This window comes from Phyllobates terribilis, unplaced genomic scaffold (genome assembly GCF_046119375.1).
Source record: "Phyllobates terribilis strain yellow unplaced genomic scaffold, ASM4611937v1 Scaffold_8__6_contigs__length_399053987, whole genome shotgun sequence".
Classification (NCBI taxonomy): Eukaryota; Metazoa; Chordata; class Amphibia; order Anura; family Dendrobatidae; genus Phyllobates; species Phyllobates terribilis.
The window spans coordinates 66,533,462-66,560,069 of record NW_027362768.1 but is presented as its reverse complement, the minus strand read 5'-3'; the positions used below and the strand labels follow the sequence as shown (position 1 = coordinate 66,560,069).

The 26,608-nt window shown below is 46.7% G+C and overlaps 1 protein-coding gene across 6 annotated transcripts in view; it reads right to left on the bottom strand.

Annotated features, from left to right (window-relative positions):
* Positions 1-26,608, bottom strand: part of DUSP12 (dual specificity phosphatase 12) — a 159,426-nt gene that overhangs the window by 5,060 nt on the left and 127,758 nt on the right. For all 6 annotated transcript variants that reach the window (XM_073643016.1, XM_073643015.1, XM_073643020.1 and 3 more), the window contains one exon: positions 7,155-7,245. In XM_073643016.1, the coding sequence (XP_073499117.1) occupies positions 7,155-7,245 (91 nt within the window). The remainder of the gene's footprint in view (positions 1-7,154; positions 7,246-26,608) is intronic.

Sequence of the window (26,608 nt, the reverse complement as noted above, 5' to 3'; positions counted from 1 at the left end):
ATAGGGCGAAGCCCCACGTCAATTTTTTAAAAATTATTTCATGAAATTTACTGAGCACAATCCTGCTGACAGGTGCACATTAAGGAACATATGCCTCTGCAGCAGGCAGAATTGAAAGAGACTTTGATTCTCCTTGTAAAGATCAGACTCTCGGCTTGGCAGCATGGCTTTATCCAAAGAGACACAGATTTGCATTCTACATGATTCCAGCCTAAGGGTGTAAGGCCCTGACTGGAAAGATACGGATCCACTCCACTGACAAACAGAGCCCATGGATACATTTGGGGAGACCAGGTTAGGACAATTAAGTCACCTGACCCCATGAATATGTTGTCTGGGGTTGCCAGGTGGGACCCTCTGGTCGCCTGGAACCCATGGAGACATTCGGAGAAGCCAGATTTTGACCAGTCATCTGGCCCCATGATAACTCTCCGAGAGGACAAGGGTGGGACCCTCGGGTCTCCTGGCCTTGTGCCTCGATGGACTGTCAGCTTCCTAAGCTTGCTGCTACCTTCTCTCTGTGGGGGCCCGCCAGAAGCGGGGGGCCACTGGTTGAGGTAGTTGGCCCTGGAAGTCCCAAAGTCGTAGCTGTTCTATCAAAGGCGGGACAGTTGAAGGGTGAGACTATGTAATGTTGTACCAACTTGGGTATTTGCTGGGATTGTTCTATGTGCTTTATTTGGTGGTTCAATAAAATATTGCCACACTGTTTTACTCTCACTCTGTTTTGTTTGAGTAGTATTACGCCCATGGAAGACCCTGGGTCTTCACAACTAGATACAGATCTCCAGCCATATTTTCAGTCACAAACGATTTATAATATCATTGTGGATTATTTATTGCATCTACTATTGTTTAGAAATGTTTCCAGTTCCTGCAGGTCCATGCGCTCGATACATTTGCAAGTTACTGCAGATGGGCAGGCTTTGAGTACAGGTCTGTGTAGGTCTGTTTCCCTGTAGTATATAAGCTCTTATTGTTGCTAAACAGGTTAGTGTTTGTTGTGATTTTATTATTATTGTTTATTCACATATTGTTATTTTATTCCACAACGCTGAATTAACCCCTGTGAAAGTGATGTGTGTCTATTATTTGGAAAGTTGGATAAAATTGTGGTGAAGACGTCCATTTAGTGAAGCCCAATTGTAAAACCTTTCCAACGCCTCAGCTTCTGAAGATATCCAACTGGGGAAAGTTTCCGAAGATGAGGACCACATAAGTGGCGGGGAAAGTGAATATAAGAATTCTGAAGCTGAATCTGATGAGGTACAATACCCAGACAACTAGTGCAATGCAAGCAATTCAGTCTGAAACCAAAAATGTAATTTGGAACTTGCAGCCTTCTGCCCACGCAGGAAAAATGTCCTCTGCTAACATCAGATAATTCTCTAAGAACTAGTCGTTGTTAGAGAAGTTTGGGATAAATGGATAGAGATTCTTCCAAAATTATACAATACTGGTGAAAATGTCATTGTGGATGAACAACTTGTGGCATTCCGAGGTAGGTGCCCCTTCAAACAATATATACACAGTTAGTCAGCAAAGTAAGGCATCAAGATATGGACACTTTGTGACAGAAGCAGTTCATACGAAACGCTCAGGTATAAACAGGAAAAAAGCCTGGAGAAAATCCTGAAAAGAATCCAGGTATGCGAGTCATTTCAGATTTGACGTATGGACTAAGAGGACAAAATGTGACATGTGACAACGTTTTTACATCGCACCAACTGGGGCAGCTGTAGCTAAAACAGAAACTTACAATGCTGGGCACTGTTAAAAAAAAGCAAGTCTAAACTGCCACAATGTATCCTTGATAAAGAGATGTTCATAGTTCAACGTTTTACTTTACTGGAGATACGACAGTGTTTTCTTACATTCCCAAAAAAGCTAACAGGTCATTCTGATGAGCACGATGCACCATGACAATGCAGAGAGTAGTTGAGATGAGAAAAAATATTAGATTACATCATCAGCACAGGGTTAGTTGAAACACTAGATCAACTAATAGCTACATACACAAGTAAACGCAATCTGTAGCCAATAGTTTTATTTTATAACATTCTTGATGTATTTGCCTACAATGCATTTGTTTTATGGCAAGGAATAAACCCAGATTGGAACGCCAATAAACTGCATAAATGAACACTTTTTCTGCAAGAATTAGAACAAAGAAATAGAGGACCAGGCTATAAGGCGCTTCCACTCAGATGCATTGAGAATCCAGAGGTATAGATAGATTTGAGATTTTTCATTTTAAAAACCTAGCAAAAGGTTGCTGTACAAAATAGGACAAATTTAAAAAACTTGATAAAAATGTAAACAACGCGTTTCGGCTGACTAGCCTTCATCAGATACACCTCAGGGAACTTATCTAGATGTGTGGTGAGCACCTTCAATCCCCAGGTGCTTCACAGAAGTTTAGAAAATTGAGCCGTAAAAATATAATTTTCACATTTTTACCACAAAAATGTTTTTCATTCCCCAATTTTGCATATTTATAAGGGTAACAGGAGAAATTGCACCATACCATTTGTTGTGCAATTTCTCCTGAGTACGCCGATATCCCATGTGGGGGAAAAGCACTGTTTGGGTGCACGGCAGGGTTCGGAAGGGAAGGAGCACCATTTGACTTTTTGAATTTTAAATTTCCTTTAATAATTAGCGTATGCCATGTCGCATTTGGAGAGCCCTTGATGCACCTAAACAGTGGAACCCCCCCCACCAAGTGACCCCATTTTGAAAACTAAACCCCTCAAGTATTTATCAAGGGGTATAGTGAACATTTTGAACCCAGAGGTACGACAGAGAATTTTATAACATTAAGTCATCACATTGAATAAGTTGTCATTAGTCTTGAGCGCAAGTGCTCATTACTTGAGTTTGCATCGGGTACTCGGATATGCACCAAGTATCGCGGGTGCTCGAATGGCATGCTTGAGTCCGTGCCCCGTATGTTTCACGGCTGTTAGACACTCAAATAAAAATATGCGGGGATTTCTCATGCATGGCAGGCAATCCCGCAAGTTTTTTTTTGGTTGTATAACAGCTGCAAAACATATGGGGCGCAGACTCGAGCATGTCACTTGAGCACCCGTGATACTTGGTGCATACCCGAGTACCCGATGCAAACTTAAGTAACGAGCATTTGTGCTCAACACTAGTCGCCATATTGTCATCATTTTTTTTTCTTTACTTTTGAAAAAATCCCAACACCGACAAAACCCTAACCCAACCCTAATCGTGACCCAACCCTAATCGTAACACAACCCTAATCGTAACTCTAATTCTAGAGTTTATTTTTTTACACTGCTCCTCGTGCAGTATAAGTGATTAGATGACTTTATTCTTCAGGTCGGTGCGATTCCAGATTCAGATCGGGTTTTTATGTTTGGTAGCTGTCACACACTAAAAGACGCTTTTTTTTTTTTTTTTGTTGCAAAGACTAGTTTTTGCAATCATTTTTCCATATTTCGGCAGTCATGTAAGGGCTTGTTTTTTCTTGGGACAAGTTGATGTTTTTATTGGTACCATTTTTACCATTTTAGGGAAAATTTAATTTTTTGATCGCTTTCTATTCCGATTTTTGGGAGGCAGAATAAACAAAAACTAACAATTCAGGAATTGTTATTTTTTTATGCCGTTCCACGTGTGGTAATATTGATAAGGCAGAGTTATTCTTTGAGTCAGTACTAGTGATGAGCGAGCATGCTGGCCACTGCTCGGTACTCACCCGAGCATCTCAGTACTCGAGATGCTCGGAGCTCGCCGAGTACTTTCGAGATGCTCGGGCGGGAGCTCGAGTCCCCGTCCTGCATGTTTGGCGCTATTTAGAGCACCAATCATGCAGGGATTGTCAGCCACTCACTGTAATGTCCCAGCCATGGTGGTTGTGGCATTACAGTGATTGCCCAAATCGATGGGAACAGTGCTCACAGTGAAACATGAAAAGCCGGCAATTCATCAGCGGCATACATCGGTACCCGACAATTTAGAACAGAAAGAATAGAGCATCACACATAGATTAGATAGATAGAAACATGTCAGTCACATATATAATAAGTAGAGTGACAGTGTTGGTTACTGTACTTGTCATTTTGTGTTAAAATAAAGGATTTATTAAAAAAAAAATTGGCGTAATGTTCCCCATAATTTCAGTCTCTAGCGGAGGTTAAGCTGACGGCTGAGGCAGATGTTTGAAGTCTGGGAAGGGGGTAATACCCACGGAGCTTCCCAGGCTAATATCAGCCCCCAGCTGAATACCTAGGCTTTACCAGCTATTAAAATGGGGGACCCCACAAAAAAATGACGTGGGGTCCCCCCTATTTTAATAGCTAGCAAAGGCTAAGCAGACAGCTGGGGGCTGATATTAATAGCCCAGGAAGGGTGCCATGAATATTGGCACCCTCCCAGGCTAGAAACACCAGCCGTCAGCCGACCCAGAAATGGCGCATCCATTGGACATGTCCAATGAACTCAGCTCACCTCATGCACGTCACTGACAGCGTGGGTTGCTTTATTATTTTACTTTTATTGCAGAAGACATTGGCTTCAGCTGGAATGGGCGTGATGGTAAGTATGGTTTAATTTAGAACATTAAAAAATTGTGTGTTTATTTCAATTAAAGGACTTTATTCTGGGTGTTGTGTTTTTTTTAAATACTTCACTAGAAATTCATGGCGATCATGTCTAATATTGGCGTGACCCCATGAATTTCAGGCTTAGAGCCAGCTGATAATACCAAGCTGGCCCTAACCCCTTTATTACCCAGTGAGCCACAGCACCAGGGCCCTGGATGAGTTGGGTACAGCGCCAGAAGATGGCGCTTCTATGAACGCGCCATTTTCTGGGGTGGCTGCGGACTGCAATTTGCAGAGGGGGTGGGGGGGGCAGAAAGCTTGGGCCTCCCTGCGCTGAGGATTCCAGCCCCCAGCTGCCTAGTTGTACCTGGCTGGACACAAAAATAGGGCGAAGCCCCATGTATTTTTTTTTTTTTTTTTTAATTATTTCATGAGCAAACGGGTATGAGCAGAGATTCTTCTTTGGGGGACAGTTACTTAAACCCACAATAAAAAGGCATGAGCAGAGAGATTCTTCTCTGGGGGACAGTTACTTTACCCCACAACAAAGGGGGATGAGCAGAGATTCATCTCTGGGGGAAGTTACTTTACCCCACAATAAGGGGACATGAGCAGAGATTCTTCTTTGGGGGACAGTTACTTTACTCCACAACAAAGGGGCTTGAGCATAGAGATTCTTCTCTGGGGGATGGTTACTTTACCCCACAATAAAGGGGCATGAACAGAGATTCTTCTTTGGGGGACAGTTACTTTACTCCACAACAAAGGGGCTTGAGCATAGAGATTCTTCTCTGGGGGATGGTTACTTTACCCCACAATAAAGGGGCATGAACAGAGATTCTTCTCTGGGGGACAGTTACTTTACTCCACAACTAAGGGGCATGAGCAGAGAGATTCTTCTCTGGGGGACAGTTACTTTACCCCACAACAAAGGGGGATGAGCAGAGATTCATCTCTGGCGGAAGTTACTTTTACCTCTGCATGACATTGCTCAATCACAAGCAGGTAACGTCTTAGGCCTCCTTCACAAGTAAGTGTTTCCAGTACATGTGGCATCCGTTTTGTTTACCATTATAACCTTTGGTGCTGCACACGGTTGTTTTTTTGTACGGATAACAAGGGCTAATAGAAGTCTATGGGTCAGTGTAAAACATGTATAGCACATGGATGGCATCCATCTGTCACCCATATGCTGTACATATTTAGCATTGCAAAGTGTAGGAGAAACTTTGGAATTGATTTTTCTTAAGCCATACCGGAAAAAAAGGGATGACACACTGATCCAAAACACTTCTATAGAAAAAAAAAGCACTCCGGCACCAAGCCTAATAACCAGTGCAAGCAGACTAACACTTCATCTCAGTTGCAGTACTCATGAATTCTTAAGGCTGTGTGCCAACGATCTGGAGCCGATGCGGGTTTGATGCTGCAGACTTATGCAGCGTCAAACCCGCAGTGGCCAGATGTTACTGCATAGTGGATGGGATTTGTAGAAATCCCATGTACACTATGCGTCTGCGGCTCACACGCAGAAACTGACTTGCGGCGCTTCTTTCCAGCCGGCAGCATGTCAATTTCTCCGGCAGGGCCGCATGTGGGCTTTCCCCATAGACGTAACCTCTATGGGGAAAGTCCGCAGGTGAAAAAAAAAAAGAAAAACAGCCGTTCATTTGCATATCCGCCGGCAGCTCCTCCGCAGAGTTGGAACCGCAGGCTGGAACGCATAGTGGGCACATACCCCTAGCATTGGTGCATTTGCCAAGGCATAGTGATATCAACGGATAGGGAAAGAAAGACAGCAGCAACCAAATCCAGAAGATAAGATCGTCCTTTATTGTTGCATGTAGGACATATGAGCGGTGTGCAGGATCAGGGAAAGGCGGTGCGGTGGATGGAGGTGTTGGACGACAGCTGTTTAGCGCTCACGGTGCTTCCATAAGTCCAAGGACGATCTTACCTTCTGGATTTGGTGAGTGCTGCCTTTCTTCTTTCTTTATCCGTTGATCCAAAACACTGATGGCACCAGTAACGTTTTTCCCAGTACTGTTATTATACAGACATGTGAAGGAGGCCATACAGGGTAAAGAAAAGAAAACGCCTCCAGAGAAGCTTAGAACTGGCTTACAGTGAACTGGTTAGATATCTATCCGGGTCACAATGAGATCTCACTGCCGGCACTTACTGTCTACAAGTGAAGACCGAGCAGAACTGCGCTGTAATGTCATTACATACACCACTCTGCATCTATCCCCGGCATCACAGATAAATACCTGGACAAGATCTAGATGTAGAGCAATGTATTCGATACGCTGCAGCTCTCTTCCGTCAAGTAATTACATTATGAATGGCATGACAGTACAGGGAGACTATGGCGGCAGCGTCTTACCAGATCACAGGGAAAAGTCAATTCTAAACTTGGGGGAAGTTTTATCTTCCCTGTATTACGCTGCCAGGTTAGGAATGGGCAATGTCATGCAGAGGAAAAAAAGAAACGTCCCCAGAGAAGAATCGATAACCATGTAATATATGGATGGATTGCTTGTTATTTTGTGTATATATAATATATATAAAAATTACCTGCATTTTCTGCATCTGAATAAGATTTCTTTACTTTGACCCAAAGAGGCTGGATCTGACACAAATACTTCATGTGGAACTTTCTGTAATTCTAAAAGCAAATCAGAGAATTGGTGTTAAAAAGTTGCGAAATAAAAATCGAAATAAACATTTTCCAAAGTTTAACCCCTTAATTACACCAAGTATGCCATTTTATGACAGTCATCAAAGGGTCTTCTTTCTCAGCGCCACCTTTTTGCGGCACTGAGGAATAAGTGTATACCTGTCACGGGTGTGTCAGATGTGACGGTCGCCTTGCAGTTGGTTGCAGAAGATCTCTTCGTTTTGGCATTACAGACACCTTCTTAGATCTGTCTCACTCTAGGACCCATCGGTTTTTCCCTTCCCTTGTGAAGGCTTGGAGCTATTGCAGTCTACTTACACCCTCTCTGGTGTTAGGAGGACGTGTGGTATAATCTCTCTCAAGTCAGCTCAAGCAAAGTTACTTTCCCCTGTGTTTGTCTCCCTTGTTGTCTTTAGTGGTTAGTGGGGACTGACTAGTGCTCATTCCCTTCCCTATCCAGGGCCAAGCTCTAGGGAAATACAGGGTTTAGGTTCCTGTGCGGCGATTGGTGAGGAACCAATATAGAGACGATAGGGGAGACCGGGTGATATCAGATCAGCCTAGGAGGTCTCCACTCCCCCTTTCTAGTGTCTGGACTCCCTTGCCCTCTTCCCTTCGTGTAGCACTTTGTCTTTCCTACACCTTGCGTGACAATACCGTCCCCAGAAGGGCAAAAATGCAGAGGCTGTCAGATGTATACTACAGCTGACATCCTGCTGCATCGGCCATGATGGTAGCAGTTCAACCCAAAAGATGCTGCTATCAACAGTGACAGACCCGACGGTTGCCATAGCAATGCAAAGCCAAGTAATGGCCTTCGTGCCTACTAGCTACAGTGGCCTGTGAGATCTTCCCACAAGTAGGTCTAAACAGGCCAACTGTATGTAACAATGACAGGTCTGATGCACTTCAAAACATACGATTTTCAGTGTAATAGACCAGTGATCAAATCACAACTTGTCACAGTGAGACTAAGTAAAAAAAAGCAAAAGTTTAATAATCTTTGTGAAAGACAAGACAAAACAGTTTTTATGTAAAAACAAAAAACATACACATAATTGTTATTGCCATGTCCGAGAAGATCTGAACAATAAAACTATCACATTTCTTATCCTGTACATTGAAAATCATGAAAATATAAGTAAAAAATGCCTTTTTAAATCTTACTGATACACACAAAAAGGAATAAAAAGTAATCAAAAAGTCATTTGTAATAAAAGAAAATAAAATATACAGTAACTGAAAGTCAACTTTTCCTGTAAAACATAAGCCCTCATACAGCTCAGTCAGAATAAAAGTAATAAAAAAGTTCAGGTGCTGTTTTTTATTCCATGGACGAGAAAAATGAACCAAGATTTTTTGATCAGAGTTTCAGCAGAGTGTCATCAAACTTGGTCCTCATTTCATCAGTTTTTCTTGGATGGAAATAAAAAGTTTCTCCACCTTTTCCTATCTATCAGTCCATAAAAAACATACAGCACTTGTGTGGCATCCAACTGCTGTCTGATTTTTTCATGGATCCACAAACTTGAATTGCCAATTTTGTTCTGACACTCGGATCAATATCGGACATGTCTCCACAATTTTGCACAATTTTTAGTCCAACAAAAAGATCATGCACAGCCTCATAGTCTACTATAGATACAAGTTCCATCTGTGAAAATTATGGAAAGAAATTAAAAACAGACCTCTGAATGAGACCCTTGGCACTGCAAAAACAAATTTTTTTAATGTGCAAAAGTAACAGAATATACACTACATTGTATCGAAACTGACCCGAAGAACAGAGCTGTCTATTTTACCACAAGGGGAAAGAAAAATATAAAAACAATTCCTCAAATGTGGGTTTTTGTTTATTCCATGTCTGAAAATTGTGAAAAAAAAATGATATGTTCATCAAAATGGTAACAATAAAAACTTCAACTCATCCAGCAAAAAAAAAAAAGCACACACAAACAGAGCTCAGTTGAACAAAAAAAATAAAAAAAAAATAATGGTTTTCAGAATCTGCTGACAGCTAAAAAGTTAGTTTTTTTTACAAAAAAAAAAAAACATTTTTAATGTGCAAAAGTAGCAAACATTAAGAAATCTAGGTAAATCTGGTATTACTGTACTCGTACTGACCCAAAGGATAAGGCAGTCCTATCATTTTTACAACACGATGAACAGAATAAAAAAAGAAAAAAGTTAATGGCTGTTTATTTGTTCAATCTGCCTCCCAAAATTCAGTACAAGGCTCAGTTCACATTTATCATGTGCTCTTAAAGGGGTTGTCCAAGCTCTTCCCCTATTCTGTGTGTGTACCTAGGCTGCAGAATGATGACAGTTTGCAATATACTCACGGTCAGCATTCTGCACCATTGCCAAGATACCACACTTCAGCATTGTACCAGTGTATATCTACTATATAATCGGCTTATCCCGCCGGTCTGCCCAGGAAATCCCGCTTCGCTGATTGGTTCAGCCGCGGCCAATCAGCGACGCGGGATTTCAGAACAAGATGACGGCCGTTAGCGGCTCATCTGCCGCACGGAGGTCAGCGGCGATGCAGCCGGGAGATGACCGATTTTGGCGCCAAAAAGTCAATAAATTTTCCCAGTTTTTTGTTGTAAAATTAGGGGTCTCGGCTTATACTCGGGTCACCGCGCACAGGCAGCATGTGACCCCCGGCTGCAGCTGGTTCTTGCTTCCGCTTATGTCACGACTATTTGCGGCTGCAGCCAAGGGTTCTCCTGTTTCGCGTTCCACGGTGAGTGATGGGCTGTGGGCGGGGTTATCCCCCATCCCATCATACCCGGCATCCACCGCACGTGCATTCATTGACAGAGCGGAAAAGTGTGGCGCCGGAGTAAGCACCTGCATTTAGCTAGCGCCATTATGTTGAAGACAAATTTGCACAGATGGCCTTAAACAAAAGGGCGCCGTATAGCGGCACCATTTTATTTAAATAACGCAGACGACATGTTGCACGGGAACGAGGAAAAGGTGTGGAGTGTTTTTTTTTTTTATGGATGGCTGGATCAACAGCAGCGCAGGCAGGATGGGGAGCATATAATAGGATGGGGCACCAGGATTGGGGGGGGTGGCATATACCATAATGAGGGGGGGAGGAAGCATAGATCAGGATGGGGTGGGTGCATATAACAGGGTGGCGTGGGAGCATAGACCAGGATGGAGAAGCATATTCCAGGATGGGGGAGCATATTCCAGGATGGGGGAGCACATTCCAGGATGGGGGAGCAGGATGCTGGAGCATATACCAGGACGGGGGAGCATTCGGTTTCAGTCATGGGTTCGGGGACGGCACCGGTTCAGTCATTGCTCTGAGAATACAGAGCGGCCGCTGTAACCGCACCCCTCGCCCTGACTGATAGCCGGCCCCAAAGCAGAGCGAGTGTCAGTCAGGGCCGAGGGCGCAGTTACAGCGGCCGTTCTGTATTCTCAGAGCAATGACTGAACCAGTGCCGCCCCCGACCTCATAACTGAAACCGAATGGTTTATGCAGATAGGATGTACGTCACTCTGTATAAAAATATGGTGCCAGGATAGGATACCACTCCGTATACTCAGTAAAAAAAAAAAAATCCGGCACTCCGTTGCAGAAAAAAAAACAGATTTATTAGTAAAGCAATCAAAAAACAGTGACGTTTTGGTCTAAAGGACCTTCTTCAGACAGACTGCATATGGTTCACTGCATGTAACAGTGCTCTCAAGCGCAAATCCAATGGACATGGAACCCCTATTCCCCACAGCCCTGTTACATGAAGTGAACTATATGCAATCTGTCTGAAGAAGGTCCTTTAGACCGAAACATTTTTGCATTGCTTTACTAATAAATCTGATTATTTTTCTGCAACTCTGAGTGCCGGATTTTTTCTTCACTGAAACGGAATGCTAGCGGGGAGAACAAAGTTAATTTTCTCACCGCTGCATTCAACAGCGTGCATAAAAACGCTGTTAACCTGCAGATTAACCATATATCTCCAGGTTTACAGCGTTATTTCTGTTGACAGGATCCCTTTAATTTTGTAGCACAATACTTCAATAAAATGACACCAGAGTCAGCGCATGCGCATACCGCTCTATCCAGCACCTTTAAGACACTGAGAGAAGCCAGTTACATTTAGTCAACACGAGACAGCAAATATGCAAAAGAATAATGTGTGTATAATAAATATACACACACATTATATAAATAAAACCTAGCAGGGTTTCTGGAGTATGCTTGCAATATAAGCCCTACTCCAAAAACAAGCCCAAGTTATAGTCAGTGTCGGATTTAGGGGAAATCAAACTGGGCAATCACCCAGAGCCCCCAGATTTTCGATTTCAAGGTTAAAGCGCACCTGTTAGCAGTATTTTGCGCAGTAAACCACATATACTGTCAGGAGGGCGACATTACACTTATTAAAATGATACCTTGGGTGATGAAATCCATCCTGTGGTTCTTGCGTAATCTTTACTTTCAGTTTGGAGACAATGATATGCTCATACTCTGTATGCTCTTATGACAGCTCACTGTGCCTTCACTGACCTGCCTCTTATTTTACATAAGGCATCTAGTAGTGCGGGGCTAGGTAAAATAGTAGGCAGGTCAGTGAAGGCACAGTGAGCTGTCATAAGAGCATACAGAGGAATATGTAAGCAGAGTAGCAGATAGAGCGCCCCCTACAGGCTGCCCCGGAGCACGAGCATATCATTATCTCCAAACTGAAAGTAAAGACTACACAAGAACCACAGGACTGATTTCATTAACCAAGGTATCATTTTAATCAGCGTAACGTCGCTCACCTGACAGTGTATATGGTTTACTGCGCACAATCCTGCTGACAGGTGCGCTTTAAGACGGCATAAGGATCTTTGGTGACTTCACAGTCACGCGACCATGATGTCACCAAAGGTCTCTTAACTACAAGACTTTAGAGGAACTGAAAGAGACAGACTGGTATGCAGGGCCGGCGAAAGTAGAAATAAAAATAGACAATTTCTCAGGGCGCCCACTCTCTTAGGGGCCCCCAGCATTTGTTAAGACTGCTTAAGGACCTTATGTGACATCAGTCATGTGACAATAATGTCACCAAAGATCTCTTAACTGCAGGAGTCTGGAGCAACTAAAGAGACAAGCTAGTATGTGCAGTGTGTGTATACATGTATATATACATACACACACACACACGTGTATGTATGTATATATACATACACACACACACACGTGTATGTAAGTATATACACACACACACGTGTATGTATGAGCAGTGTGTGAATCTACATGTGTATATGAAATGTGTGTGTATTGTAAGATGGCCACCACACATGTTCTTGAGGGGAGATTTGTATCGCTGAGGTTGGCAGCTTCAGTGATGTAAAACCGGGAAAGTATGCTCAAGCACACACAGTGCTGAGAGGATTAACCGCTTCCCGACCGCCCACTGTAGATAAACGTCCGCGCTGCCTGGGCTCTGTGCAGCGCGGACGTTTAAAAACGGTGGGTGGTCTCGCAGTGCTCAGGACCCCCTGGGTCCTGCAAGCGCTGTGAGAGCGGTGCAGAGCGTTAGCTCTGACAGGGAACATCATCGGGACCTGATTAGATCAGGTCCCAGTGATGTTAACCCTTTGCTGTCTTCTATATGCTGTGATCTATAGTGATCGCGGCATATAGGAGACAGCAGGAGGAGAGGGGGTCGTCCACTTACCTCTCTGACGACCCCTTGATTGCTTTCAGGACCTGGCGTTGCTATGGCAGCTGGAGGTCACATGACCGCCTCCAGCTCTGCCATATATGGTGTCCTTCCTGTCTGACTTCAGCCTGTATGTAGCTGATGCCAGACAGGAAACTGACTGAAAGAGTCAGTGAAGATCTCATGTAATGTAATATATGTCTATTACATTACATGAGATCAGGGATCAGAAAAATAAAAATTAATGTCCCATACAGGGACTAAGTAAAAATGTAAAAAAAGTAAAAAAAAATGTTTTGAAACTGTTAAAAAAAAAATACAAAATAAATAAAAATAAATAAATAAAATATTAAACCGATAAATCCATATAGTTATGCAAAAATAAAAAAAAGTACACATATTTGGTATTGCCGCGTTCGAAACAACCCGAGCTATAAAACTGTCACACTAATTAACTCCTTATGTGTACACCGTAATAAAAATAAATAAAAAACGGAGCAAAAAACTATGCTTTTTCCTCATATCGCCAAACAAAAAGTGGAAAAGAATGCGATCAAAAAGCAAAATGGAAATAGAAATGGTACCGCTGAAAACGTCATCTTGTTCTGCAAAAATCAAGCCACTATACAGCTCCATCAGCCAAAAAATAAAAAAGTTATACCTCTCAGAATAAAGCAATGCAAAAAAAATATTTTTTCTTTAAAATTGTTTTATTGTGTAAAAGCGCCAAAACATAAAAAAATATACAGTAAGTGTAGTATCGCTGTAAATGTACTGACCCGAAGAATAACGCTGCCTGATCACTTTTACCACACGCAGAACGGCATAAAAAAAAACCTCAAAAAACAATTCCTGAATTGTTGGTTTTTGTTAATTTTACCTCCCAAAAAAACGGAATAGAAAGCGATCAAAAAATGTCACGTACCCACAAATGGTACCAATAAAAATGTCAACTCGTCCCGCAAAAAACAAGCCATCACATGACTCTGTCGGCCGAAATATGGAAAAATTATAGCTCTCAAAATATGGCGATGCAAAAACTAGATTTTGCAAAAAAAAAGCGTCTCTTAGTGTGTGACAGCTGTCAGTCATAAAAACCCGATATAAATCTGGTATCTCTGTAATCGCACCGACCCGAAGAATAAAGTAATCTAATCAGTTATATCACACTAGGAACGGCGTAAAAAAATAAATAAAACCAATTCTTCACCTGCTACTGATTTGTTTATTATGTCTCCCAAAGATCGCAGTATGGCTCGGCACACATTTATCCTGCGCTCTGCGCTGAGCACTTACGCCAGAGTTTCCATGTAAATCTCTGAAATATGTGATTCAGCCGGAACCCATGACGGAAGATTCCCTGTAATGAGGCAGATATAGGCCACTGTGGATGCCGTCTGGCCTGTGATCCCACGGTGTCATTTGTTTTAGGCGTGCATAAAAGTGCGGTTGGCCACAGTTTTGTGCACTTCTGAAAAAAAGGACACCGCTAAACAGAGGCCAGACGGAGTCCAGAGTAACTCTGCTGCCTCATTACAGTGAATGGATCCCGCAGGGGTTTCATCTGAATTACATCACTTGGAAATTTAGATGGAAACCCCGATGTAAGTGCTCAGCCTAGAGCGCCGGATAAATGTTACGTAAAATGTTCCCAATAAAAGCTTCAACTCAGTCCTCAAAAAAAGCTAGTCCCCACTCAGGTCCGTCATCTGTTAAAAATATAAGGGACTTCCAAGTTACTGGTAGCAGAAAGGCTCTGGAAAAGCGAAATGGCCCTTGCCCCCCAAAAGAAATTCAAAAAATTTTGTGCTCCCAAATCCAAATGCCTATTCTACAATAATTTGTTCTCCAATTGTCAAATAGCACTCCGTCCCCCCCAGATCTCGCCGTATGGCTGAGCGGTACGATACAGCCACATATGGGGTATTGGCACTTTTAGAAGAAATTGTGTGACACATTTCGGCACCATTTTTACCCATTGCCCTGTGTGAAAATGTAAAATCTGAGGGTAAAACATTTTTTTGTGGTAAAAATATAATTATGCTTTTTTCACTGCCCAATGGTATAAATTTAAAAATTAAAAAATACTCACTACTTCCCTAGATGAATTCCTTGAGAGGTGTAGTTTACAAAATGGGGTCACTTGTGGGGGTTTCTGCTGTTTCTGCATGTCAGCGACTCTTCAAATGTGACATGGTGTCTGCTGCCTATCCCAGCCAACATAGCGCTCCTTTCTCTTCCGAACCCTGCCGTACACCAAAGCAGTGGTTTTCCCCCACATATGGGGTATCGGCGTGTTCAGGAGAAATTGCACAACAAATTTCATGGTGCAATTTATCCTATTACCCTTATGATAATGCAAAATTAAGGGATGAAAAACGTTTTTGCGGGAAAAATGTGAAAATTTTATTTTTACAGCTGATTATTATAAACTTCTGTGAAGCACCTTGGGGTTCAAGGTGCTCACCACACATCTAGATAAGTTCCCTAAGGGGTCTAGTTTCCAAAATGGTGTCACTTGTGGGGGGTTTCCACTGTTTAGGCACATCAGGGGCTCCCCAAATGCAACATGGCGTCCGCTAATTATTCAAACAAATTTTGCATTCAAAAAGTCAAATGGCGCTCCTTTCCTTCCGAGCCCTGCCGTGCACCCAAACAGTGGTTTGCCTCCACATATGGGGTATCGGCGTGTTCAGGAGAAATTGCACAACAAATTTCATGGTGCAATTTATCCTATTACCCTTATGATAATGCAAAATTAAGGGATGAAAAACGTTTTTGCGGGAAAAATGTGAAAATTTTATTTTTACAGCTGATTATTATAAACTTCTGTGAAGCACGTTGGGGTTCAAGGTGCTCACCACACATCTAGATAAGTTCCCTAAGGGGTCTAGTTTCCAAAATGGTGTCACTTGTGGGGGGTTTCCACTGTTTAGGAACATCAGGGGCTCTCCAAACGCAACATGGCGTCTGCTAATTATTCAGACAAATTTTACATTCAGAAAGTCAAATGGCGCTCCTTCCCTTCCAAACCCTGCCGTGCGCCCAAACAGTGGTTTTCCCCCACATATGGGGTATCGGCGTGTTCAGGAGAAATTGCACAACAAAATGAATGGTGCAATTTATCCTATTACCATTATGATAATGGAAAATTAAGGGATGAAAAACGTTTTTGTGGGAAAAATGTGAAAATTTTATTTTTACAGCTCAATATTATAAACTTCTGTGAAGCACCTTGGGGTTCAAGGTGCTCACCACACATCTAGATATGTTCCCTAAGGGGTCTAGTTTCCAAAATGGTGTCACTTGTGGGGGGTTTCCACTGTTTAGTCACATCAGGAGCTCTCCAAACGCAACATGGTGTCTGCTAATTATTCAGACAAATTTTACATTCAAAAAGTCTAATGGTGCTCCTTCCTTTCCGAGCCCTGCCGTGCGCCCAAACAGTGGTTTTCCCTCACATATGGGGTATCAGCACGCTCAAGAGAAATTGCACAAAAAATTTTGGGGTCCATTTTTTCCTGTTACCCCTGTGAAAATAAAAAAAATTGGGTCTAAAGTAACATTTTTGTGAAAAAAGTTAAATGTTAATTTTTTTCTTCCACATTCCAAAAATTTCTGTGAAGCACCTGAAGGGTTAATAAAGTTCTTGAATGTGGTTTTGAGCACCTTGAGGGGTGCAGTTTTTAGAACTGTGTCACTTTTGGGTATTTTCTGTCATAAAGACCCCTCAAAGTGACTTCAAATATGATGTGGTCCCTAAAAAAATGTTTTTGTAAATTTTGTTGGAAAAATGAGAAATCGCTGGTCAACTTTTAACCCTTATAGCTCCCTAACAAAAAAAAATTTTGGTTCCAAAATTGTGCTGATGTAAAGTAGACATGTGGGAAATGTTATTTATTAAGTATTTTGTGTGACATATTTCTCTGATTTAAGGGCTTAAAAATTCAAAGTTTGAAAATTGCAAAATTTTCAAAATTTTCGCCAAATTTCCGATTTTTTCACAAATAAACGCATGTGATATCAAAGAAATTTTACCACTATCATGAAGTACAATATGTCACGAAAAAACAATCTCAGAATCAGGGGGATCCGTTGAAGCGTTCCAGAGTAATTGCTTCATAAAGTGACAGTGGTCAGAATTGAAAAAATTGGCCCGGTCACGAAGGCAAAAACAGGCTCTGGTGCGAAGTGGTTAATAGAAGGGTGGGATTGGCTGCTCACATATCCCCACCCCCAGGGTGTGTGTATAAAATGGAGATCGAGTGTATGCGAGCGGGTGAACCCGCAGTACTATATGAACTGTTTATTTTTCTGTTTTGTTACTTTGTGCCAGAGAAGGCTGTGTTTTGTTTCCTTTGAAAGTGTGGTTTATGATGCCGGAATAAACCGGCCTTGGACATTTTAAAGAGACAGTGTCCTGTGCCTACCTCTACGCGGCTGAGTGAGTACAAAACACTACAATTGTTGGAGAATACGGGCATGAATCCCAAGGGGCAGTGTGACTGCTACAGGAAACCGTTTATGTCCTGGGTGAAGTCGGCCGTAAGCCAACAAGTGGTGCCAGACAAAATGGAGGACCTGCTTAAACATTTGTTGCAGGCACAGCAAACAGCAACAGCAAAGCAAGCGGCAGCACCTGCAGAACATGCAACAGCAGTATCGGGAGCAGTTGCAGAGCCAGAAAAACATACAGCAGCAGCAAAGGGAGCAGGAGACAAATAGACTTCTGATGCAGCAAATCCAATAGCAGCAAAGACAGATGGAACTCCTAGCAGAGCAGATCCGTGGCAGGACAACCGCCTCACCCGCAACTCCAGGTGATGACTCTCACTTGAGGAAAAGGGTAAGGAGAGAGTTACAAAATATGACCACGGGTGATGACGTCAAGGCATTCCTGATGGTCTTTGAGGGTGGCAGAGTGGGAAAATTGCCTCCGGAGCAGTGGGCGCAGGCTTTGGCGCCATATTTAACAGGCGAGCTGCAGAAAGCCTATTATGACTTGGCCTTGCAGGACGCAAAAGAGTGCGTCAAATTAAAAACTGAGATCTTGGCGCACTTGGAAGTGACTGTCAGGGCGCAACGGGTGCACCACTGGGCCTATTGTGACGCGCCCCTGGGCCTGTGTCGCGCTGCGTTGCGCACGCGGGAGCTTACCCGGAGCCGGATCTTTTGAGGGTTGTAGTCTCGTGGCGGTGATCCGGTCCGTGCCCAGGGAGTCAGACTAAGTGGCGCTGTATTAGCGGTAGATGTTGGACGACTACGCCACCCGTTGAGTACAGCTAAGGAGCTGCTACTGCAGGGCAGACCGCTGAGGCCGGTGGTAGGATTGTGCAGCGTGATAGTATAACCCCCAACGGGAGGGGTATGGCCTCAGGGCAGCCGACGTGGATGATGGGGGTAGCAGGAACCACTCGGAGACGGTACGGTGTAGTTCAGGGTCTTTACTGGTGACAAAGATAGACCCTCCCGGAGTACTGGCTAGCGATTGGGGCCTGGTCAGTCTTTGAGCAGATGGGATCTCCCCTGGCCAGGCGGAGTTGTAGGCCTCCCAAACTAACGATACTCTTCTGGCTACCTTGCTAGAGGCGGGTATAAGTAGCCCACGTCCCTGAGTGTACCGTGTGGGGCTCACCCGTATGGCCGGTGACTCGGGGCCTTCTAGTAGCTTCCGCTCCACGACGGCGGTGCTGGTCCCACACGTGTGACCGTGCCTTCGGGTTTCTGGGCCAGAGGACCTGCAGTCCCCTGCCGGTCAGTTTCTGCTGTTGGATAGGAGTTAGTCCCCACAGCCTCGGACTCCGGTGATAACTTCTCAGTCAGGGCGAGCTCTGCAGCTGCCAGCCCCTGACTCCTTGTAGCACTGCTCCCACAGAGCTCCTGATGTTCTTTTCCTATATCTGCTTCTCTGTCTCTACTTCTTCTCTACTCACTAACCCTGCCTCAGCCCTAGGTTTATATAGGGGAAGTTCTTCCCCTCCCAGGACTGGGCAGGAGGTGTGGCATGCACAGGATCCCTGACCAAGAGACCTCCCACCTGCTCTCAGACATAACATTGCTGTTACTGTGGAAACCAGACCCCTGGGGTGCCACATTCCCCCCTAGTGAAATTTAGTACTCCGGGACTAAACATATTTTTAGAAAAACATAACAAGGTATAAACAATAATAATACAATAAGAAAAACACATAAAGATGGTTACGGCGTGTCCGCAACCGGGTGCAGTCTTTGAAGAAAACAAAGGTGTCCATTTCACCAAAACAGGGAGACGTAACCAGGTAGGGGTCTGTCCTGCCCCGAGTCTTTAACAGTCTTTAGTCCATTCCTGGGTTACGCTCCAACCATGTACAAGGATTCCCGGTAAATCCACCAAGGACTCCTATAAATAACTAGAAACACATAATTATACACAAGCAACAAGAAAAACAGGTAACCACAAATAAAACAATTTATACACTTCAAATCCTCCAACGTGCGGGTAACTGGCCTCTAGTGGCCCTAGTAGACCTACGGAGCTGACTGTCTAGCCCTGAACTACAGGGTGTAGGAGCTGTCAAGGGTAAACTGGGCAGCTGTCTACCGGCTCTTTGGCTCACTAGGGGTACGGCAGGCTCACTATAAGCAGAGGGTTGATCCTCCTGTTCTGCTTGTGTGGAGTCTTCTGCCTCCTGGACCGGCTGCTCTTCCAGCTCTACCTGTTGCTCCGTAGGCACTTGGGATGCTGGTTGGAGGAACGTGAGGACGGGTACCACAACTGCACCATTGACTTGAGTCCAGGACCGAGGGAAGTCTCCGAGCACAGTACTAACCATATCTTCCCTTTCCTCTACGGGTCGATGGTCTTCTTGTTCCTCTTCAGGGTTCCGTAGCTGTTCAGGACACTTCTTCAGGTGATCCTGGGATACAATGGCTATGGTCTCCCCTCCGTCTTTACTGATGGTACAGACTTTCGGGTTCTCGTGGCTTGAGGGCAGTACGGTGTACGGGTCCTTCTCCCACTGGTCGTCCAACTTGTGGAGCCGTCTTTTCCTCTTCAAGACCTGCTCTCCGGGTACCAGGGGAACAGCGGGAGCATACTGGTTGTAAGTTTTCTCGTGTCTTTCCCTAGCCTGACAGAGACTTCGCTCCACGCTCTCCTGTACTCTCCGGTACTGCTGCTGCCTCTCTGTGTCCCAGTCTGCTTCTGGTGAAGTGTCCTCGGGTGTCAGGACTCCCATTTCCAGGTCAACAGGTAACTTACCAGGTCTTGCCCTCATTAGGTAAGCCGGGGTACAGTTGGTGGAACCGACCGGGATGTGGTTGTATAGGTCCACCAGATCGGGCAGCTTCTCAGGCCACAGACTGCGTTCTTCCAGGGGCAACGTTTTCAGGAGATCCATTACCACCTGGTTCATTTTCTCACAAAGTCCATTAGTTTGCGGATGATAGGGTGTCGTCCTTATCTTCCGGGAGCCATACAGATTGCAGAATTCCTGGAAGACCTCCGCTTCAAAGGCAGGTCCCTGGTCCGTCAGCACTTGGTCCGGGTACCCGTGTGGACGGCAGAAGTGCTGCTGGAAGGCTCTAGCTGCTGTTTGAGCCGTTAAGTCCTTAACGGGGACGACAACCAAGAACCGGGAGTAATGATCCACAATGGTTAACGCGTAGACGTAGCCACTTCTGCTTGGGGTCAGTTTTACATGATCCAAGTCTACCAGTTCCAACGGCTGCCGGGTGACGATGGACTGCAGGGGAGTCTTCTGGCTGGCACGGTCCTTCCTTCTTAGGTTGCACGGGCCACAGTCTCTGCACCACCTCTCGATGGTTCCCCTCATGCCTACCCAGTGGAACCGCCCACGCAGCAGGAACTCCAGCTTCTTCCATCCGAAGTGTCCAGCCCCGTCGTGGTATGCTTCCATCACCATGGCTGCGTCTCTCCGTGGCACCACTACTTGCCAGATTAGTTCATGCGTCCGGGAGTTAACCATTCTGCGGCACAACTTCCCCTTGTAAAGGAACAGTCGACTCTTCTCAGCCCACAGTTGCTTGGCTTCCTCCGGAGCGTCTGGGTCAAGGCGAGCCTCTGGCCGAGTCAGCATCTCCTTCACCAGCCGGACGGCAGGGTCACTGTCTTGCGTTTCCTCCCAGTTGTAGTGAGGCAAGGGGTTAAACGTAGCGGCTTGCTTACTCCTTACCCGATGGGAATACTGGATAGTCCCATGACGGTGGAACGCGGGGAGTTCGACTTCTTCCAGTCCCTCTGGATCTTCTCCTACGTCCGGTAGGTTTGGCATCCTGGACAGGGCGTCCGCGTTGGTATTGGAGCGTCCTGCCCGGTATTTGATTGTGAACTCGTAGTTGGACAGACGGGCCATCCATCTCTGCTCTAGGGCACCGAGTCTTGCCGTGTCCAGGTGTGTCAACGGGTTGTTATCCGTGTACACGGTGAACCGGGAAGAAGCGAGGTAGTGCTTAAAGCGTTCGGTGACTGCCCACACCACTGCCAGGAACTCTAGCTTAAATGAGCTGTAATTCTCAGGGTTTCTTTCGGTGGGTCGCAGTTTTCGGCTGGCGTAAGCGATTACTCGTTCTTTCCCCTGCTGGATCTGGGACAGTACGGCTCCTAGCCCGATGTTACTTGCGTCGGTGTAGAGGATAAAGGGCTGGCTGTAATCAGGGTACGCCAGGATTTCATCCCCCGTGAGGGCCATCTTCAGCTGGCGGAAGGACTCTTCTTCTAACTTCTCCCATCTGAAGGGTGACTTCTGGTTCTTGGCCTTCCGGGACTGGCCTATCAGGAGGTCCTGCATAGGAGCTGCCTTTTTGGTGAAACCGGGGATGAATCTGCGGTAATAGCCTACCAACCCGAGGAACTGCCGCACTTCCTTTACACTGGAGGGACTTGGCCATTCCTTAATTGCGGTGATCTTATCAGGGTCGGGAGCCACTCCATCAGCGCTCACCACGTGTCCCAGGTACTGCACCTTTGGTTTCAGGAGGTGACACTTGGAGGGTTTCACCTTTAGGCCGTAGCTTGCCAGAGCTTCGAACACTTCCGCCAGGTGTTTCAGGTGGTCCTCATACGTCTTGGAATATACGATGACATCGTCCAGGTACAACAGGACCGTCTCGAAGTTTCTGTGGCCCAGACAGCACTCCATTAATCGTTGGAAGGTTCCTGGTGCATTGCAGAGTCCGAACGGCATGCAGGTAAACTCGCTGAGTCCCATCGGGGTGGTGAATGCGGTCTTCTCCCGGTCCGCCTCTGCTACAGGAACCTGCCAGTACCCACTAGTGAGATCCAAGGTAGAGAAGAAGTTAGCAGATCTTAAAGCAGCCAAAGACTCCTCTATCCTTGGTAAGGGGTACGCATCCTTGTGTGTGATACGGTTGATTTTCCGGTAATCTACACACATCCTCATGGTGTTGTCTTTCTTTTTGACTAAGACTAGTGGAGCTGCCCAGGGGCTACAGCTATCCCTGATCACCCCAGCCTCCTTCATGTCTCTAAGCATCCCCTTGGCGTGTTGGTAGTGTGCAGGGGGTACGGGTCGATACCTCTCTTTTATGGGAGGATGGTCTCCCGTGGGGATGCGGTGTTCTACCCCCTTGACTCGCCCGAAGTCTAACGGGTCTTTACTAAACACTCTCTCGTACTCTTGAACCACCCGATAGACTCCCTGTTTCTGGTGTGAGGGAGTGGAGTCAGTACCCAAATGTAGTTGCTGACACCAGTCCTCCATTGTTTTCTGAGAGCCGTTACCTTCCTCCGGGGAAGATGGAGGCAAGGGTTCTACGGACTGTATGGAATCTTGATTGATGGTATACAATTTGGCTAGCGTGGCATACCGGGGCAGGTACACTTCCCTCTTCCCGATATTTATTATGCGAACGGGCACCCTCCCATGGCGTACATTGACCACCCCCCGTGCTGTCAAAATGGTGGGCCTACTGTCTGAGTAAACTGGTTCTACCATTGCCTGGTAATCTCTACCTCTCAGACCAATAGCTGCCCGGCACCAAATCATCATTTCACTTTTCGGGGGCATGGCAATAGGGAAAGGGTCACACATTCGCACGCTACCAATCTCACCACCGGAGAGTTCTAGCTGTTGCCGTCGCATCAGTGCCCGGATCTCTTTCTGGAGCACTCGCTGCTGGCCGGAGCTGGCGTTCTTGGCAACCTGCTGTAAAAGGAAAATCACCTCTGCAAGACAATTTTCAATTACATTAGTTCCTAGAGTTATCTTTGGGTGACTCTCGTGTTTGTCAATGTCTACAATGATCAGTCCCTGTGCTGCCAGTTCGACTCTACCGATTTTAATGGTCACCTCTTTAAATCCAATCTGTGGCACGGGCTGACCATTGCTGGCGATGATACTCAAGTCGTCGTCAGGGTAGCGGGTGATATCCGAGTCATTCCAGTACTGCTTGAAGAGCACGTACGGGATGGTGGTGACCTGTGACCCGGTGTCCAGTAGGGCACTCATAGGAATGCCATCCAGTACCACGGGTAAGACTGGACGTCCTCCCACATATTTGTCGCGCCAGTTCGATGGGCCTGGTGATCTTTTTCCTGGGGGTTGGCCCTCTACCCCAGGTTGTGCCAGTTTAAAGGACAGTACCTTGCCATATGTCCGGGTTGATTGCAGCGGCGGCAGATGGGTCGTCCGTCCTCGTTGTATCGGTCGCTGGGTCTTCCTCTGGCCGGTGGGGTCCTCCTTGGTCGACGCCACGGGATATCCTCCGGTCCGGATGCCAGCTGGATCTTCCCTGGAGTGGAAACCTGTAAAGACTGCACAGTTCGGGTTAGCGCAGCAACGCTTTTAGCTAGCTCTTGGACCTGATGGTGCAGGTCTGGAGCCGGGTCATTGTTCAAAGCCTGCGCATCAGCTCCCACAGGCCCTGCCGACAAGGGCGCCGCCTCCTGGTGGTAAGTGGTAGTGGGGCGTCTGGGGGTCACAACGCCACCTGGTGCCGGTTCTCGAAGCACCCGGATGGCTCTGTCCTTGAACTGTGCAAATCCCAGATGAGGGTCCTGTAAGGCCATTGCCCGCAACTGGGTTCGGTGGGCATTGCAATATAAACCCTCTATAAATTGTTCAGTCAACAGCCTGTCCTCGTCTCCCACGCCGTCAGGGTCGGTCTGCTTAATGGCTCTCAGGGCCTCTTGTAGGTTCAGGGCATAGTCCCTTATACTCTCATGTGCCCGCTGTTTGCACCCGTAGAATCTAAGCTTGATCTCGGCTGAGGTGCGGGTATCAAAGGTGTCCCTCAGCCGGGTTAGTATCCCTGCGACAGTCCTCCCCCCAGGTGGCCAGGACTTTACCTCCCTTTGGGCTGCCCCGGTTAATTGGGCCACCAGGATGCTCACTTTTTGCTCCTCTGTGAGGGGGTACACCTGGAAGAGGCTATCCAGCTTTTCTCTAAAGTCATGCAGGGTATGTGACTCCCCTGAGTACTGGGGTAGCCAGGCTGCCCCCGGGATATAGGGCATGGTGAAAGGCATGACCGCAACAGCGGTGGCGCTGGCGGGGGTTGAAGCGGTGAAGCTCTCCTCCGTATCCGGCATCCTCCCCCCTAGTGGACCGTGGCCTACCTTGCGATGATCCTGATCCTCTTCCGTAGGCCGCGGCTCCGCAGTGGATCGTCAGGGTTGAGGACCTTCCGTCGCGCTCCTGTGACGTCGGCGTCTGCTGGGCTCCTTCCAGGACCTTACGCAACGTCCGGACGTGAGGCGGGGCTTCAGTTCTCGCGCGCTTTCGGAGTCCACGCCCCTCTTCTTCCCGCGCGGCGTCCTCAAGATGGCGTCCAATGGCGGGAAAACTCCACGTATGGCGGGAAGGAAGCGGAAGATGGCGCCGGATGGCGGGAATCTTCACCACAGGTAAGTTTGAACAGTCTTTTTCAGGCACGTAGTACCCGGTGGTTGCGGGCACGAAATCCTGCCGACTACGCCAAAAGTTGACGCGCCCCTGGGCCTGTGTCGCGCTGCGTTGCGCACGCGGGAGCTTACCCGGAGCCGGATCTTTTGAGGGTTGTAGTCTCGTGGCGGTGATCCGGTCCGTGCCCAGGGAGTCAGACTAAGTGGCGCTGTATTAGCGGTAGATGTTGGACGACTACGCCACCCGTTGAGTACAGCTAAGGAGCTGCTACTGCAGGGCAGACCGCTGAGGCCGGTGGTAGGATTGTGCAGCGTGATAGTATAACCCCCAACGGGAGGGGTATGGCCTCAGGGCAGCCGACGTGGATGATGGGGGTAGCAGGAACCACTCGGAGACGGTACGGTGTAGTTCAGGGTCTTTACTGGTGACAAAGATAGACCCTCCCGGAGTACTGGCTAGCGATTGGGGCCTGGTCAGTCTTTGAGCAGATGGGATCTCCCCTGGCCAGGCGGAGTTGTAGGCCTCCCAAACTAACGATACTCTTCTGGCTACCTTGCTAGAGGCGGGTATAAGTAGCCCACGTCCCTGAGTGTACCGTGTGGTGCTCACCCGTATGGCCGGTGACTCGGGGCCTTCTAGTAGCTTCCGCTCCACGACGGCGGTGCTGGTCCCACACGTGTGACCGTGCCTTCGGGTTTCTGGGCCAGAGGACCTGCAGTCCCCTACCGGTCGGTTTCTGCTGTTGGATAGGAGTTAGTCCCCACAGCCTCGGACTCCGGTGATAACTTCTCAGTCAGGGCGAGCTCTGCAGCTGCCAGCCCCTGACTCCTTGTAGCACTGCTCCCACAGAGCTCCTGATGTTCTTTTCCTATATCTGCTTCTCTGTCTCTACTTCTTCTCTACTCACTAACCCTGCCTCAGCCCTAGGTTTATATAGGGGAAGTTCTTCCCCTCCCAGGACTGGGCAGGAGGTGTGGCATGCACAGGATCCCTGACCAAGAGACCTCCCACCTGCTCTCAGACATAACATTGCTGTTACTGTGGAAACCAGACCCCTGGGGTGTAACAATTGCAGTTACAATCCTCCCCGGTTTCAGATGTTTGACCTCCTACACCTAGTCCAAAAGTGGTTGCAACCTGAATTTTTCTCCCCAGTACAGATGGTGGACAGGGTCGTCATAGACCGGTTCATACACTCCCTTCCGAGGTCTGTGCAAACCTGGGTTGCCCAGGGAGATCTCCGTAATGCCGATGACTTGGTGGGGTTGGTGGAAAAGTACCAGGCGGTTGAGAGTTCCTTGGGGAAACAATGGGTCATAGCCTCTCCGTACTGGGGTTCCCAAAAGGGGGCGGACACCCAAAAGAGGGTAGCTAGAGACAAACCTGGGGGGCGTCCTAGAGCTCAGGAAGGGTCTGAGTTACTGCCAAAGGTCCCGACCCATACCATAGTTTGTTGGAGATGTCACACCACAGGTCACACAGCCACCCATTGCCCCATAACCAATGAGCCAAAAGACTGCAGCACAGAACGCCACTGTTTGTACTTTGCATATCCTGCCTGCAGTGCTGTTCCTCAACCAGGCGAAGGACCGCAGTTGTGCCTCTTATCAGTAAATGGAGTGCAAGTGACTGCTTTGTTAGACTTGGGGAGTTTGGTAACCCTAGTGAGGGCCACAGTTCCTCGTCGGCTGGTTCCCAGGTAAAACGTCGGCATCTGTTGTATCCATGGGGACGCTAAGTCTACCCTGTGGCCAGAGTGGTCAAGACACAAACTGTGGCGCCGAGTCCCATGAGGATGGCATAGTCAAG